This window comes from Natrix helvetica (genome assembly GCF_964273705.1).
Source record: "Natrix helvetica genome assembly, chromosome: 7".
NCBI lineage: Eukaryota > Metazoa > Chordata > Lepidosauria > Squamata > Natricidae > Natrix > Natrix helvetica.
Window position 1 is genome coordinate 23,039,688 of NC_138558.1, and position 19,032 is coordinate 23,058,719.

A 19,032-nucleotide genomic window follows, 5' to 3' on the forward strand; every position below is an offset into this window, starting at 1 on the left:
CCATGCCCATCGCCACATGTCATTTGGATTAATAGTAGTAATAAAATACTTTCTAAAAGCATGTAGAGGAGGATCGTAGCATGGGAAGGGACCTCGGAGGTCCTCTAGTCCAACCTCCTGCACGAGCAGGAGACCTTGTACCATTCCAGACAGATGGTTGCCTAATCGGGATCAGTCTTGCCATCCCTGATAAAAAGAAGCGTGAATATTCCATGTGCTTTATTTCTTTTGTTGTCTGCATGCTTGATGGCCAGTGGAAGTTTAAAATGGAAATTAAAATCTAATTTCTTATTTTTAAGTATCTGCTATAATTATCTTTCTTCCTATAACCATCGATGGGTGGGGGGTGTTGTCATATAGATAATGTCTCCTTTGAGCTGAGCTGACGCCTTCTGTTTACTTTTTTTGCAACAAAAATGTTTATTATTGCTCTTGTGTGGTTTTTTGTTTTTGTTTTGCTTTAAACCTTTTCTAGTCTAGCTGATAGTTGCAAGATTTCCTTGTGGTCACCCATCCAGATAATGACCGGCTCTGATCCTGTTTTCCATATCAGCCAAGATTGAGAATACTCAGGAAGATAACTCTATTTTGCTTTTCAAATGAGATTGTGGATTCAGATTGAAGTGAGGTTGAAGTCCTGAGAATTTCTGAGCACCATAAGATTACCAGGATAATTATTAAATTCTCATTGGCTGAGCAAAGCTGTTCTGGTAAGCCATACGGTGTATAGAGTGTATTTAGCTGGTGTAATGTGCTGGCTATTCAAAAAAGCTATAAAGCTGTTGCTAGTCATTGAGGTTTAGCAATGTATTTAATTTTATTTAATTTAAGTAAATCTCAATTTGAGTATTTACTTAATTTTTGTACAAAGGCTTCGAGTTCATCAAATGATCCCTGAGGCTAGGGTATGAGGGCGGAATGACTTTTGGCAACTAATGGAGTGATTATTCACACTACATTACATATAAAGCCATAATGCGATTTATTTGCTCTTATTTCCCTGTACAAGTTCTGGGCATATTTATTCACGAATAAATGCTGTAATATTTATTGGGACTTAAAGTACTTAGAGTTGCAATATCATGTAGTGAAGTTCTGAAAAACCATTAAAGAATGTTTTATGAGCAATGTTTAAGAGCAGTTATGTATTGCACATGTTGAGAAGTAAACAGAAAGCATCAGCTCAGCTCAAAGGAGACATTATCTATATGACAACCCACCCACCCCAATCGATGGTTATAGAAAGAAAGATAAACTTTGTTCCTTGGCCTCAGCATGTCTGTAAATACCCCTTCTAAAACCAGTGATTCCCTTACTTCTAGCCAATTTTATTTTTAAAACTTTATCTTTAAAATAATGTGTTATTGATATTTTAATTATAGCAAGCTGCTATAAATTTGACATGAAGTTAGGGTTCATTCCATTCTTTATTTCTAAAAATACCTCCTTCCTCCTCAGGCTTCTTGAATATGCTTGGTAAAATAAAAATAGTGAGGTATTGCTGAGCAGTTTTTCAAATCATAATCTCAATTGAAAGAAATCATCCATGTCAGCCATGTGTTTTTGTGGCTGACCATACTCCTATCACAGCCATATTGTGAATAGGCCATTCTCCCCAGGTGATGTAAATTCCTTATCTATAGTAAAAATGCCAATAGCATTTGAATGAGATGCTCTTACAATATATAAACAATATAATAAATTACTATTCCAGTATTGTGTGCACAAAGGTGTGATGCCTCTCACACCTTATTAATGTACCATATGGTTGGCTGATAAACAACTTCACAGTATCTTAAGCTTAAAACATATTCTGCAAATGGTAACTGGCCTTGTTATATTGGCATTTTACATTTTTAAACTAAAATTCTTTAAAAGGTATGCCATCTAGTGTTAAAATATTACCATTTGAAAGTTATAAAATGTTAATACACCACTGAATGATGAGTTTTCTACCTTCCTAGAAATGTCCAAGGATATGCCCATGTTTTTTAAATTTTTACCTAAATTTTTAAAATTTGATTCTGATAGTTACCAGTAATATGAATGGTGGAACAACACAAGGTAACAGTATTATACTGATAAAAAAAATCCTAAATGTTTCAGGGAAGAGAATTCAGCATTGGATTGCCGTCCATACATAGCATGAATCAATTCTAGTTTACATGTTCTAAAAAAACCAAATGATCTATTTTCCTTGAGGTCTGTAATTATAGGATATAGCACATTGATTTGTAAATAGATGATTTTCTACCTCTTATTTTTTTTAATTTCACTTCTTGCTTTAAGGAAAAAATGAAAAGTGAAAACGAAGACCACCTATATCTAGACTACTTCGGTCACAATGAAGACTGTATCTACCCTCTGCACACATCTATATCCTTGTTTCTGTTGGCGTATTGTGATTGCAAGATCTTCAGGATATTTTTAGTAACTCCAAATGAAATAACTTCTGAGATACAACAGACAGAGGAAATATTGTCAAAGTACCCAGAGATGAGCTTCATCAAAAGATCTGAAATTCCTGTGATGGTTCAAAGCTGCTGTTTACCTGCTGTTGTTGAAAAGAATGGAAGATTTTGTCGTGCAGGACTTGCTGTGGCATTGAGGTACATAGTACAGAAAACCTATGAGGCGGATCCATCAATCAAAGGCATTTTGGAACTTTTGGGCTTCAAAAGGACCTGTTTGAAAGCTTGTGCTGAAGTGAGTTTATTATTAAAATCTAGAATGTACTTTGCAATCAAGATCAAGTATATTTCTAAACTACTTTATATAAAAGCAAAAGATAAGCACATCCATAGATGTCAAGAACAAGCTGTATAAAATAGTTAACTATACTATCACAGAATGTCCCCTGGAGTCCTGTTTTTCTTTGAATATTAGACTTAATGCTATATCTTAAAAATCTTCAAAACCAACTACTTGTATGGTAAAACAAAACTATTTTTTGAGGAATACAAACTTGGAGTTATTTTAGATTTACAATGCTAGCAATTGAATTTGATTCAGTATGTATCAGTAGATATTTATTTCTGTAGCTTCAAAAACAAATAATGTATGTATGCCATTTCAATCCATTTATTAGAATGCTTATGTTTAACGATTGTTACTATCATACTAATCCTCAGCTACATGGTCAGTGTCTTTATAACATCGGTGGTGGTGGTGGTGGTGATGGTGATGATGATGATGACATATCCAATATTTTTTCCAGGATCTCACGATTTACACCTGCCTTCATTTTACTCTGTATACCTTTCAGTAGGTTGGATTGAGTGACGATGTCTACTCCAAAGTCACCTATTGAATTTATTTAGTTGAAAGTGGGGTAGAAACTGAATATTCCCAGTTGTAATCCAGCACTTTAACTGTTGCATCAACCTTATCTATTTCTAGGTTAGTGAATGGACCAGGCTTTGTGAGATCAGTATTCCTCTGGCAGTTGAAAACTTTCTAAAAGTATCTCATGATCCACATGAGAATATTCCCAAAGAGATATTGCTGTTTGAAAACAAATTGGGAGAACCTGTGAGAGTACACAACGATGATAAAATTAGAAGACAGAAAGTTCAACAGCAAAAGATGCTTGACAACACAGCAAGCAATGATACTTCCTCAAAAGAAGATAGGACTATGGAAAACCAGGAACCTGCTTCTGCAGATTTGGAACTGAGGACAGCTTTCTCTAAACTAACTTTGCAGAAGACGCCACTTGCTACCAACAGGGAGCCCTCTCACATTAGGAAAATAAAAACATCTGAACTTCCACCTCTGGAGCATATATTTGCTGAAGGACTTTATTTCACTTTGACAGACATAGTTCTCTTGCCATGCATCCATCATTTTTTGGTAAGAATGAATAATTTATCTCTGTTTTTTTTAAAGTAAAAGCTGAACAATGATACAGTGGTGGGAAGTGCTCAACCTTTGCAACCTGTTCCTGGATTTGTTCATCTTTAGCCTATAGATCAGGGATGTGAAACTCACGTTGTCAAGGCATCGTCACATGACATATCAGAACTTTTTCCCCCTTTCCTAAATGGCATGGGCATGGCCATCATGTGATGCATCCGGCCCACGGGCCAGGAGTTTGATAGCCCTGCTATAGATAGTCTCTTCCCTCTATATGTTCACATCTGAAAGTAAAGAGTGATAAGTACTAGTCTACTAAAATATAGCTTCTAAGTACTGTACTTTTTGGAGTATAAGACTCACTTCCTGCCCCTCTAAAAGTGGGTGAAAATTGTGGTGCGTCTTATACACCAAATATTGCAGAAGCCCTGCCCACCTGCCGGTCCCCACCCTTCAGCCATTTTTGGCCTCCGTGTGTCACATTTTCGGCCTCTGCGCACTCCATTTTAGACCTGTTCCAGGCTGCGGAGATCACCACAGCACATTGCTGCCGATCACTGCCTCCACACATCGCATTTTCAGCCTGGAACTAGTAAAAAATGTGACACACGGAGGCCAAAAACGGGGCATGCGGAGGCCAAAACCGTGATGCGCAGAGGCTGAAAACGTGATGTGCAGAGGAGTCAATCGGCGTCTATGTGCTATGGCAATCCCGGCAGCTTGGAACAGGACTAAAATGGGGCATGCGGAGGCCAAAAACGTGACGCGTGGAGGCAGCGATGGGATCTAGTGATCCTCGCAGCCTGGAGCAGCTTATTGGCAGGGCCCATCCAACCGTCAATCAGCTGTTTGGGCTAAATCAGGCTGTAATAACGTGCTGAAACTGACCAGGCTATTTGCTATTTGCTGCAAGGACACTAGCCAGATGAATACCAATGGATGCTGGTAGGCAGAGGCAGAATTGTTTTTTTTTCTTGTTTTCCTCTCCAAAAAAGTTAGGTGCATCTTATAGTCCGGAGCATCTTATACTCCGAAATATACGGTAAGTGTGTTTAAAATTTTAGATCCTTTGTCTGCCTACATTGTTGGCTATTTGTGAGAATGTCTATCAAGAAAACCAACATCCATAGTTACATATTGTACATGTAATATATATATTTAGTACGAAAGGCATCCTTTGTACATCAAATTAGGGCATAAACTTTTCATCTATCACTTTAAGGCTGCCTGCAAGAAACACCAAAACAACATATTACAGCTGCCTTTAATATTGAGCTGGTACAAAAGGGTTCTACAAGTACCTGGAATAAAGCAAGCTACTGTCAAATGCAATATAAAAAATATCCTGGATTGTCGATTACACCCTTTACCAAATGAATGCCAGCAGAATACTTTCACAGCTTTTAAAGAGTCAGAAAATGTTCCAGAGGAAATTCAGTTTATAGGGGGACCAAGACCAACAATAACAAAATTAATGGTAGGTAATTAATTTTATTAGGTTACATATATTAACTATAAAAATATTTCTTTATGTTTTAAGAACTTACCAGTAAGTAAGTTTTTATGAGAAAAATAGTTTGGAGAATTGATGATATTTTATCATGTTTGCAATGTTTTTAGTTTTTTCTTAAATTATTCACTGGAAAATAAAATAATTTGCCTCTCCATTAATGACAATGAAACTTTAATCAGAAAATGGGTTAAGTTTGGGTTGCTTTAGAAATTCTTGTACTATAATGGAAGAGGAGAAAAGTATTACTTGCTTAATTACATAATTGCATCCATTTTCAGTGATAAAAATATTTTATTTGAACTTAAATATGTAAACTTTATAAAGCAGAAACATAATTTGAGCACTAACTGAGTGATGATTTGAACAGAGAATATTTTGGTTCCTGTTGTAAGAAAACAATCCAGTTTTAGCTAGCTCAAATGTAAATCTTTTCTGGAGCATCTACTTTGATAGATAGAAAAGCCGGGACATAATTTGTCTATAATAGTTCTGTATTTCAAACACAACCAATATCAGGATATCATTAATGCATAATGCTTTACATTGTAAAGATAGAGTATTTTGAATTTCAAGCAGATTTCTGAATTGATGCTTTCTTTTCTTTGAAATGCAGGAAAAAGGGATTGAAGCAATGTTTTCTCCTCACCCTTGTCCTAAATGGGCCCTAGATTGGGACAGTTTACCTGCTGCAGTCAACCCAGGAAAAGGTAAGAATCTTGATATTCATATAAAATCATATTTTTTCATTCATTTGTCAAATGATGATTCCACACTCATATAAACTGTTTTTTAAAAAAACTATCTATCTATCTATCTATCTATCTATCTATCTATCTATCTATCTATCTAGATTAATTGATTGATTATATACCATCAAGTTTTTTTTTATTCCAAGCAACCACATAATGATTTGATGTCTTGTAGTCAAACAATTAGTCAAACAATGTCTTGTAGTCAAAAAATTATTTGTTTTCATGTACCACCTTGTATTTCATTTTTATATATAGGTTTCTTAACACGCATTAAAAATCAGGCCCCAAACCAAGAATGAAATGAGGTGATTCTTCCAAGTTGAGTTCTTTAATCTTTCACATCTGTAAACAAAATATTGCCAGACTGAAAACTCTTCTATCTGCATCTACAATATACTCTGTGAACTCTTAGGGCCATGATGGTGGCTCACAGCGCCCTCTCTGATGGCACGCGAGCTGTTGTACGCGCACCTCCCGCCAGCCTACTGGTCTTTTGGTCTCTGCCATGCATGCACAGGGGCGGGGCGTTTGCAAGGGGGATGTGCGTGCATGCATGGGGGGCACATGCATTGCATTTTTGGGTTCAGGCATGCACACGTGCATTTACACACTCGCACGCGCACATGATTTGGGTATTCAGTCTGGAAAAAGTTAACCATCTTAGGGAGGGGCTGCCTTCACCCTATTTCTCTCACACATAATATTTGGGCTGAGTTGCCTCTTACTCCTCTGGAATGCATCCCCTCCTTTCTGGGAATCAACCTCCTTATTATATTCCACCACATTATCATTATCATTAAAAACAATTTTTTGGCTGACTGCAAAACTCAGGTTTCACAGCATTTGCTTTTAATATTTGTTGTCTTCTGGTCAGTGAAGTTCATTATGTTTTCCAAAATTAATGGTCTGTTAATTGAAAATATTCATGGTATTAAGAATTTAACGAAGCCACCATAAGTGGGTTGCTCATTTGTGGATGATTCAAAGGAGCATTAGGCTTACACCTTGAGTTAGAATAACTTGTAGATAGACTTAAGTCAAAGAAAACAATAAAAAAAATTATACCTTTGGAAGTAAGGTAGTAAATTTTCAGAGATGATTTACAGAATTTTTGAAAATATAATTTCTCTTTATTGGGATTTTTGAGACAAATCATTGGTGTTTTATTTTCTTACCAGTTTGCAGCATTTGTAGACCGCTAGAGGGCAGTAAAATATGTAGAAGTACTATCTTATTCCTTGTAGTTATTCCATGTAATTACAGTATTCCTAAAATAAATATGATAAGATTAACACCAAAGAACTGGTTGATGCAAACTCTTTGAATTTAGTTAAAAATAGGAAAAAAGTGCTGCATTAAAAGATTCTAAATCATGAGATACACTGATTTTTTTTAAAAATAATAATAATTTGATTGTAGCATGCCAGGAATTGTATGATTTTTGACTGATATTAATGAAATAAATTCAAGAATTTCCTATTTGGCAACAGTTTCTAAGGCCTTGTTTTATTATGGCAAATGAACTCCTAAAAATAAAATATCTTCTAAAACGAAGCAGTATTCTAAGCTGAGTTCCGTTCTATAATTGTATTACAGAAATAGAATTGTGATACAAAATGGGATATAAAAGTGATACAAAATATACAGATATCTTATAGCATAGGGAATACTATATAAAAACATTGTATTACCGTATATACTTGAGTATAAGCCGAATTTTTCAGCCCACTTTTTGGGCTGAAAAATCCACTTCGGCTTATACTCCAGTGAACAAAAAAAATAATAATAACCTTGCGCGCGGCCGAGGCTTCGGTGCTTCCGGGATCGCCATTCACAGAAGATGCAGCTCCCAGCGTGACACGTCATCCGGATGGGCTGCGAATGAAGAAAGTCCTACCGCGCAGGCGCAGTACAGCTTAAACGCGATAGAGGTAAGGAGCCTGCGCATGCTCTGTTTCATAGCATGAAAGACTAGCATGAACCCCGGACGCCAACGAGCAATATATATATATTACCGTGAGCTGCTGCATTTCCCAGCCTCGGCTTATACTCGAATCAATAACTTTTTCCAGTTTTTTGGGGTAAAATTAGGGGTCTCGGCTTATACTCGAGTCGGCTTATACTCAAGTATATACGGTATGTCCAGTGGTAGTCATCCAGTCACAGAATGCTTTAACTAGCAAGAAAGACGCCTCTTCACCCTCCTTAGGCTATGTAGCCCATAGCCTATTTCAGTGGAGTTGGGAACCATCTGGAGCAAATTTTGAGTGTGTAAGAAAAGGAAATGGAGAAAAGTCATGTGAGCTACAGTCCATGTGTGTAAGCTTAGAGGATCAGAAACTCTCTATAAATTACTGTAAACACATTAGCATTCTATTAATGCATCATAAATAGTGTGAATTTCCCTAAATGGCTTTTTGTTTATATCCTAGATAGGATCAGAACTCATCAATCAGGGAAACATTGGCAAATTTGTACACTTTATATAAGAGCAAATGTTCCTCCTCTTAATGATTTTAATTAGATTACAGATCAAGTATAAATAATTTTTTGTTGTTGTCATGCCTGATTCTAAAAACTCGATTGAACAAGTTTTCCAAACTAAAATGGAAAATCAAGAATCATTGACTTCAACTAAGCTCTTTGTGGTCTGTAAGAAGTTTTTTGTTCTCTCTGGAAAGTAAAAAGCACGAGATTCAGCAAGTTGTGCACTATTGTCACTTCATGCCTCCTAATTTATTGTCAGAAGGACTTTGACCATGTTGGAGGCCTCTAATTGCTTTGACAGAACACAACAATAGAAACTAATTATGATTTTTAGATTTTTGCTTAAAAACGATTAAAAAGAACTTTAAAGCCAGTTAGAATTTTTTGGCAGGAGGAGAACAGTATATTTATTATCATGGTATATTTTTTTATCATATGGCACATTTGCATCACATTTTGATTAAAAAGCACAAGAGATAAAAATATAAAATGTGCAATATAGATGCAAAATATTATAAAGATATATCTTGATTATAGATATAAAATTTTGCTTCATTTGTCTCAGCCAGGAAATCTGCAAAGTCTCCATTATAGGCTCTATTTTGGCACTCTGCCATTATATGTTGGTCTTCAGGAATTTAGAGTTAAAACAGAGATAAAGGAAATCACATCTGCTTCAGTTGTTGTTTCCATCTGCCTTTGTAGCAGGTTTAGCAATCCAAATTAAGAAATGCAAATTGGAACCAATTCAGTGTTTAACAACATCAAGACATTTATCTTCATTCTTCCTTCATATTTAAAATCTATTAAAGTTTAAAAATTATATTGTCTGATAATGTAAATTCAATTTCATAAATAAATTCAAATTTATTAGCAGATTCTGAAGAAGCAACATTGCCATAAGGTTTTTCATTATTCTAATTTAAAGTTAGACAACTGTTTACCGTATTTTTCGGAGTATAAGACGCACCTTTTTCCCTCAAAAAGAGGCTGAAAATCTGGGTGCATCTTATACACTGAATACAGCATTTTTTGCCTCCCAAAACCCCGCCTCCTTCACCAAAATGGCCATGCATAGCCTTTAGGAGCCTTGCAGAATGCTCTTGGTGTCTGGGGAGGGCAGTAATAAACGAAAAATGGGTTGTTTTTTGCTCAATTCTACCCCCCCAACCCCCAGGAGCACTCTGCAAGGCTCCTAAAGGCTATGCATGCCCTTTTTTTTGACAAAAAATGGGCCATTTTCATGAAAAATGGGTTGGTTTTTGCTTGTTTTTGCCCCCCCCCCTCCCGAGCACTTTACAAGCCTCCTAAACGCTATTCATGCCCTTTTTTGGGGAGGTCTGCAGAGTGCAAATTTTTTTATTTATTTGCCTCTTCAAAACCTTGGTGCGTCTTATACTCAGGTGCGTCCTATAATCCGAAAAATACGGTATACACAAAGATTAAATAAAAATGGTTAGCCTCAAAAGTCATTTACTTCCACACGTTATAAAATATAAATATTTACAGTAGATATTCATATACTTTTGTAAAGTAGCTGGTCATTTTAAAATATTTAACTGTGCTAAGCATAATCCCAACTAAATCCTTAGATTAGTAGAATAAAATTAAGCAGGTATTGTAGTAGCACAGCACGTAGTAGACTGTATGATACAGATTCAGGTACAGCTCCCAAGAAACTTTTTGATCAGGCAAATTTCACTTCTGTTGCAAATAAGAAAAAGCTGATAAATGTCTTCAAGCATGCAAATAATTGTAAAGGGTGGTGATGTGACATGGAATAAAGAATTGTGACTTCTCTAACTGTACCCTCTAAGTTAATTTTATCCAATTTTTAAAACGTTAGTGTTATATTAATTCGGTTTGTTTCTTGGATTGTTTCTAATTTTCTTTTAAGTTTTGTAATATGTGTTTTTTAATGCTGTACGCCGCCCTGAGTCCTTTGGGAGAAGGGCGGCATATAAATCCAATAAAACAAACAATAAGACAACAAACAAGTTCTTCAACTGGCGGTATCTTCCCTGGGAAATAAAACAATCTTAAAAGATGGATGTGCTGTTGTGAATTCCTTGATTAATACTTATAATTTTAGAATCCATTGAATCCACTGAGAACTGTAGTAATTCTCCTGGGACAATTGACATGAAGCTTCCTAATCTTTTCTCCAAATCATTTATTGGAGCAGATTCTATTACAGAAGTCTGCAATTACATCAGCAATCATCAGTGATGTATCCCATGTAGTAAATCTGATGAATAAATAACACCACTAGAGAGAACTGTATCCAGAAAGCAAAAAGTAAAAAAAATAATCCCAAGTTGAAAATAGAGCCAAGATTAAGCCAAGAGAAAAGTAATTAATTACTCCAGTGTCATAAAAATACATTTTGAAGGTTCCTATGAACCATTTTTTATATTCATCAGTATATTTTTCAATAAAGATAAATTACATTAATAATAGGATATAGTGATTAAGATTTTTTTAATGTACTAAAATAGTTAGCAGGAAGGTATAAATACACACAACTGTATTCCTGAGATAGCACAATTTTGAAATTAATAACTGCTGAAGGATTAACTTTAAAAATAGATGTGTGCCCATCCTTAACCATAAACGTATATTGAGTAATTTGGGGCCAATGATACTCCCTTAATCTAGTCTAACTCACAGAATTGTTTTTGTGAGAATGAAATGAAGGGAGATCCTGCAACGTGATTTTTTCTGTGTTGTGAGAGAATACTCATCAATTATAGTAAGCATCTGGTTGGAGTTGTCACAGCTAAAAATGGTAAAACCATTTATTGAATCCAAAGTAAGCCATTGCCTTTTTTCATAGTCACAGTACATTTTTATGTGCTATTTATTATTAAGTTTAAACACTATGTTACTCATGTGATTCCTAAAAAACTTACACAATCCAATACAATGCAATATAAACATAATCAATAATGGACTCTATAATCAATCAGAACATTGGTAATTTACTTTAATAAATATACAAATCCAAATAACCCAACACTCATAACAGCTGAAAGTTTCTATGTTAGTTGTAAAAACATTCCCAATGCTCAAAGATTGCAGAAATGCAGTGCTCTAACACTATTTTAGATATTGGGGATGAGGCCACCAATTGCAAACTATTGCAATTTTTGTGTGTCTTAAGTAATGTTCAAAGGGATTGTCATAAGCGATGCTCAGTTCCGGACCCTCTTTTTTCATATCTCTCAATAGTGAGTGACTTGTAGCATTCACTCTTTTGTCACATAAGGTCATGTTTGCAAGTTGAGCTTAATGCAAATGTAAGAGCAGGAGGTGAGAAACTGTTGTGGCCTGCCAGCAGAGCTAGCAGCAGATTTGGCCAGTGAGGAGGTTGGGGAGGAACCTGGGGCAGTCCAGGAGTCTGGGGAAGGCTCTGACGAATGCTCTGCATGGGAGACAGAGATTGGGCCAGGACCGTCTGACAGTTATCAGCTGCCTTCGGAGTCAGACATCAGTGAGGCAGACAAACAGCTGGAGCCTGTTCCCAATGTGTGCATGCGCAGAGTTGCCAGACAAAGGGACCAGTTAAGGAACAAGGGTTGACTTGGGAGTAAAGCCACATCTGGACAGTGAATGGCCCCTCCCATAGGGAACAAAAGAGGAGTGAAATGGGAGGGATGTTTGCAGGAGACAATTAGTTCATTCCTGCATTCTTGCCAAGTATTGCGGTGTCTGAAAGATATCTGCCTGGCCACTCTCCAAGACTGATAAAGGTCGGTAATTGTGAACTATCTTGAAAGACTGTGGGCCGGAACTTTGCTGGAGAGGAATTCACTGTAAATTAAATAAAAGGGGTTTATCGGGACAAGACTTCGTGCTGCTGGGGAAGCCTAGGTCAGAACAGTAACTCCCAATAGAAATCCAGGAAAAAACTCTTAAAATCTGTCTACATGCACACATTTCCTTGGTATCATAGTCTGATGTATTTTGCCTCTCCTGGTACAAGAGGAATGAAAAACTAAAAGTGGCTTATATTTCGTTCTGTACAAATTTTTCATATCTTTGGTTTACAAGAGAGCAGAATCAGGAAACAGCATCTGTAACATTATGCATTTAGAAGGACATTTCCATGGTTCCACCTTATCACTTCTGAATAAGGATGCCCATAAATTTTGAATTTGTCATATTTCATTCAATATTCTAATTCTATACTACTAAAAGAAAAAGCCAAACTCATGTTACCATTCTTATATTTTCATCACCATCATGGATCAAATCTCCTAAAAGAGTAGAAGTTTTGTTTGCTTGTTTGATTTGGGGGAGGGGGGGTTGCATTTCAGCAAGTTTGATAGAATCAGATAAAATGTTCCTGGAGAGATTAGTTCTCTGTTATTTTAACTGGCAACCTGTAAAATGCAAAGTCACTTCCAAGTCTGTCTTGCGCAATTTTGTGGTAGCAAGATTTGAGTTTATTTCTGCTTAAGTCGAATGGTTAAGCAGGGAGGAACAGAGAGAGAGAGAGAGAGAGAGGAAATTCTGTGGCACCTGCGAATGTTTGTTCATGTAAAGTTGGATACAACCCAATTGTATAACATATTCTTATTGCCATTTTAGTGGTGGTTTTATTATGAACTTCTAGGTGTCAGCCAAAACTCTTAAGTTGCAAAGTAAAAAAAAGGCAAGAATATTTCCTAAAAATAAACAGCCTGTCCCAAACCACAATATTTTCTATAAAAAATCAAGTTTGTTTCCAACTGTTTCCAAGAATTGTGTGTATTAATATTCAGATGTTGAATGGACACATACAAGCCATTAAATGATGACTTATTTATCCTTTGCCATATATGTGATGTATGATCATAAAAAAAGTAAAGGAGTCTCTGCGGATTTTACTCTGCTAATGCGCTACTGACTATGGGGTGGTGAATCTCCGGTTCAAGACCATTGAGCCAGAGGTCCACAATCACATAGCTAGCATGATGTCACAAAGTTCTGTTACCCTCCGACTGAAGTGGTATCTATTTATCTACTCACATGTGCATGCTTTCCAACTGTAAGGTTGGCAAGAGCTGGGGCGAGAATAGGAGCTCACTCTGCCACGTGGCACTCGGATCTCAAACCTGGGCTAGTAGCCTACAAGCCCAGCATCTTAATTGCTGAGCCACCACACCGCCCCTAGATACATAATTATACATATGATTATTTTTAAAAATTGGCAACATTTTAACATCTTAAGAAATAGTTTATAATTGTTAATAACAATTCTTGAGTGTTGTGTTTTGAACATCAATTATTAGCATCTCTGAGTAGAATAGCTATTGGTGAGAATTCTAAGACTTGAATTCCACCCAGACTGAAATTAGAGAGGGCTGATTTATTAAAGTATGTTGCCCTAATTTACATTCAAGTGTAACTGTGAAAAGGTTTAAATAGAATCTTTCTATTTTGGGATTGGGACATTATATGATGTTCATGATTGTAATAAGATCATTGTTCTACAGTCAGACCAAAGATTGTTTTACATAGTGACTAGTCTTACATAGTGGACTAGTCACAATCTTAAGGATCTCATAATGTCACTATGTTGTCCTGTAATGGATTCTTCAAATTATATTATTCAATTATTATTTCAAATCATGTAGCTTCCCATTGCAAATTCATGACTCTGCATATCTAACAACAAACTGTACAAAACCACGTAACAATAAAAACAGCATACAGTACAAATGGTCTTTAACTAAGGTCAGGATAAAAGAAACAACAAATCAACATAACCACTGTGCAGGCTGTGTCATGTGATATACACTGAGTAAACTATGTCACAATAGTTCCTTATCTTAAAATAAGTACCCACACACTATTATGAGGGTAATTAATCTCATTCAGGGATTATTCTTTTCCGTTTCCATTTAAAGGATTTGAAATTTAATACTAGTCTTCTGCTCAATCTCTCATCCAAGACTATTTCATGTGACAAAGTGAATACAAAGGACAATTGAGTAGAGATAGCCATGCTATACATGAAAAAACAGTCTTTTTCCCCCCTTAATAATTTCCTTCATTTGAGCTGTTTATTTCCCTTTAATTATCCTGGTCCATTATTTCTGTTATCATGTTGTCTAACAAAAATGTTCCTATTAGTGCCAGTTCTTCTGTATGGCCAACATTATAGTGCATCTGATGATAGAATAGACTAGCAGAGTTGGAAGGGACATGGGAGGTCTTCTAGTCCAACCCCCTGCCTAGGCAGGAAACCCTACACCACTTCAGACAAATGGCTATCCAACATCTTCTTAAAGACTTCTAGTGTTGGAGCATTCACAACTTCTGGAGGCAAGTTGTTTCCACTGATTAATTGTTCCAACTGTCAGGAAATTTCTCCTCAGTTCTAAGTTGCTTCTCTCCTTGATTAGTTTCTACCCATTGCTTCTTGTCCTAGCCTCAGGTGCTTTGGAGAATAGCTTGACTCCCTCTTCTTTGTGGCAACCCCTGAGATATTGGAACACTGCTATCATGTATCCCCTAGTCCTCCTTTTCATTAAACTGGACATACCCAGTTCCTGCAACTGTTCTTCATATGTTTTAGCCTCCAATCCCCTAATCATCTTTGTTGCTCTTCTCTGCACTCTTTCTAGAGTCTCCACATCTTTTCTACATTGTGGCGACTAAAACTGAATGCAATATTCCAAGTGTGGCCTTACCAAGGCATTATAAAATGGTATTAACACTTCATGTGATCTTGATTCTATCCCTCTGTTTATGTAGCCTAGAACTGTGTTGGCTTTTTTGGCATTTGCTGCACACTGCTAGCTCATATTTAAATAGTTGTCCACTAGGATTCCAAGATCCCTCTCACAGTTACTACTATTGAGCAAGGTACCACATATACTGTACCTGTGCATAGGTTATGACTGCTCAAAAAATATGCAGTGGGATTCATTCAGGTGTCATTTTGTGCAACTTTATTGAAAGATAATTATTTTTTACACTCTTATATTTATTGCCAGGATTTCATAAAACTGGCTTGCAAGGTCAAGACATGTTATGGTAACTCATGGTGATCCATAACCATACTTTTCTCTGGTCTATAAGAATATAATTATTCAATCAGCCCCATTCTCACATGGTCCATCGAGAATCAAAATATTATCAAGCACTCTTCCTTATATTTGACAGCAGAGATATCCAAGTTCCTATATTTTCATAAACGATATTTTGGAAATTTATGACTGAATCTAAATTAAAACTCAGTCCATTGATGATGCCAGCTGGAAACTTTTCACAGACTTTATGTGAAACAAAAGATTTCCATTCACGATTCTCATAAACTAATTTTTTATCCATTTCAATTTACCTTTTAGCAATTACCGTATTTTTTGCTCCATAAGATGCACTTCCCCTCCCCCAAAAAGGTGGACGGTGCCAGTCCTTTGGTAAATAGCGGCTGGGCTACAGCGGCAGGGTCCTTTTACAATGCTGAACCCTGCCTCTTCTGTCTTTGTCATCGCCCGCCTCTTCTGTCTCTTTTCCGCATTTCAGGAGTCAATAGGCAGAGCTGGCACATTAGAGGACACATATCTGTGGTCCTCTCAGTCTCCGCCTGATTTCCCCCCCCCCCCCTTATTTTCCTCCTCTAAACCTAGGTGCATCTTATAGTCAGCTGCATCTTATGGGGCGAAAAATACGGTAGATTTTATGCTGTTATGGAGCATTACAATCCACGGCTTTCTCCATTCCTTTCTGCAGTACTTTTTTTAAAGGTTTGCAAAATGTCTACCCAAGTTTCTCCAGCTTGGAGTTTATCAGACATCTATCTGTTTTCACAAAGGTTAGGGTTTTTTTTTAAATTAGGGATTGCCTTTGCACAACCAGTAATGAGAGTTTGTGGATTAAGAATAGATCCTATGAATTTTTAAAGAGAAAAGTGGACTTGCGACTACTTATTAACTTTCTGCTGAAGTTGTTTCCAACTTAGGGCTAGGGTTAGGATCAGGATCTTGGCATCTTTTTGTTTGTCATGGCCTGCCTAATCAGTTTTTCCACAGCATATAATATATTGGTTGAGTTAAACATTTGCAGAATCTTCTATTAACCAATTGTCCGTTACTGATACAATAGACAGTGATGGTGAACCGTTTTCGCCTCGGGTGCCAAAAGCACGCACGTGCGTGCTATTACGCATGTTTGAGTACCCACTTCCATAATTTAATGCCCCCTGTGCTGTGTCCCCTGCACTCCCGAACTTCTGGTTTGTGCGTTGAGTGGCTTTTCGACTACCAGTGGGTTCATGGAAACCTCCAGAGGGCGAAAAATGGTAAAAAATCAAGGGTGAAAATCAGCTGGCCAGCGCACGCATGCACGCTGGAGCTGACAGGGCAATGCCTTGCGTGCCCTCAGAAATGGTTCCATGTGCCATAGGTGCAATAGAGGATCTCTTTTCCTAGGTATGTCATTACAACTATTGCAGCTCTTTGAGGTATTGTGTTACATCTTGAAAGCTGCTATTTGGGCTTGACCTCATCCTTTATTGAACATTATCAATTGGGCACAGGAGCTTGATGTATGCTGCATTTATGTGGATTGTTGTTTTGTTATTATTGTTAAGGTTTCATTCAGGTAAGGCAACAGCAGTTCCCCACACATGCACTGGAGAAAGCAAATATCTGGGTCTACCCAAATGCAGTTCAGCTTTATAATCTTTACAATCAATGCAAGTGCAGGATAATTATCAATACCTAGTTGAATCCTTGATTTAACTTCAGTTTTACAGTAGTTAACCAATATATACATGTCTACCTCTCTTAAGGAGAAATAAATCTCTTTGCATATTGTATTCACACAATTTCCTGGTCGTTGTTTTTTTAAATTCATCAGCACAGCAGCAAAAGTTCACACAGTAACATCATAGTTGGCAAGTTTGATTCTGTCTTTCATATTAGCTATTCAGGTATAAGCAGGATTAAATGCTATGGTGCTTTAAAATAGAATGATCTAGAAGGCTAAGTAGGTTGTTTTTGTTTGGTTTCCAAAACTGCCTTTAAATTTACAAAATGGGGGGGGGGATAGCTTCAAGGAATGGATTTTTTAAAAATTTAGAAATAGCATTAGGAAAAGCATTAAAATGTCTCTGTTGTGTTGTGTTTCTGATATGAAATAGGTCTGCAGACCAAATCAGTGGGATTATCAGTATTTTGTTGAGTTTAGACTATAAAAAGATTACGAAATACCAAACGTAACTCTTTATTTTAGTATGTAAATTGAATATTAAACTAACTAGATATCCCAAACTTTCAAAACAGTTACTTTCTATTGTAGTCATGTCCTAATATCTAAAAGAACAGAATGTACTATTAATTAAAATACAGCCAGTTAACATTTAGCAATCCTGTTTAGATTAGTGCCCTGAAACGTAGTTAGAAAACAGACTGAACATATTTAAAAGGCTAACACAGGAAATAGATAAAGTAGATATAACATGCATATAATTAAAATAACATTTTGTGAATTTTTTATTGATGTTTACAAACAATGAGTATCATCTTATGTGTATTTGTGAGATACCTACTCAGAGTTTACAGTAATAAATTATTGTTTCCATTAGTATAAGTAAAAGAAAAGCATTTTAATATATACCTTATAGATCACATTAGAAACAGAAAGGCCATGTTGTTCAGTGTTATAAGTTAAGTCTACTTAAGCCACAGGACTGTAGGTCATTCACAAGTATTTGTTACTGCTGATGTCTAGTACAGGTAGTAGACCTGGACTTACAACAATTCATTTAGTGACTATTCAAAGTTACAACGGCACTGAAAAACGGGACTTATTGTTTTTCACACTTATGACCTTTTCAGTATCCCTGTGGTCAACGTAATCAAAATTCAGACGCTTGACAACTGACTCGTATTTATGACGGTTGCAGTGTCCCATAAGTCATGTGGTCACCTTTTGTGGCATTCTGACAATCAAAGTCAGTAGGGAAACCAGATCCACCTAACAACTCTCTTATTAATTCAACAACTGCAGTGATGCCCCTAATAATTGTGGCGAGGAAGCTCATGACGTGAGGCAAAACTCACTTAGCCTGGCCTAGCAACATACATTTGGGGGTTAATTGTTTTCATAAGTCGAGGAGTACCTGCAGAGCTATTGTTTTTAAAATGGAGGCCGTGCATACAATTGAAATTTACATTTTTGCCTAGCTCTTAGGGAACCAGTTAGTAATTGTAACTATACTATGTTCATATCATAAATTACCACTGCATATACGGAACATTCAGGAATAAGCAGGTTCTTGGCTGAGATTTCATAATTCAATTTAGAAACACCACCCTGGGTTTGAGAAGAGCTTTGTAACTTGCCTCAGACACTGTTTTGTGCTGCAGTATACTCTCATTCCACTTTGTCATGTTTTCTGCAAATCCATCTGAATGTTAAAACATTTAT

General features: G+C 36.5%; 1 protein-coding gene across 6 annotated transcripts in view; it reads left to right on the top strand.

The window, feature by feature from the left end:
- Positions 1–19,032, top strand: part of GSTCD (glutathione S-transferase C-terminal domain containing) — a 47,537-nt gene that overhangs the window by 238 nt on the left and 28,267 nt on the right. For 2 of the 6 annotated variants that reach the window (XR_014175981.1, XM_081960222.1), the window contains exons 1-5: positions 1,890–2,064; positions 2,290–2,706; positions 3,400–3,852; positions 5,078–5,332; positions 5,982–6,075. Coding sequence is in view for 5 of the 6 variants with exons in the window: in XM_081960222.1 (XP_081816348.1) it covers positions 2,047–2,064; positions 2,290–2,706; positions 3,400–3,852; positions 5,078–5,332; positions 5,982–6,075 (1,237 nt within the window). In the remaining variant the exon portion in view is untranslated. The other 4 variants (XM_081960224.1, XM_081960225.1, XM_081960226.1 and 1 more) reach the window with 4 other exon arrangements.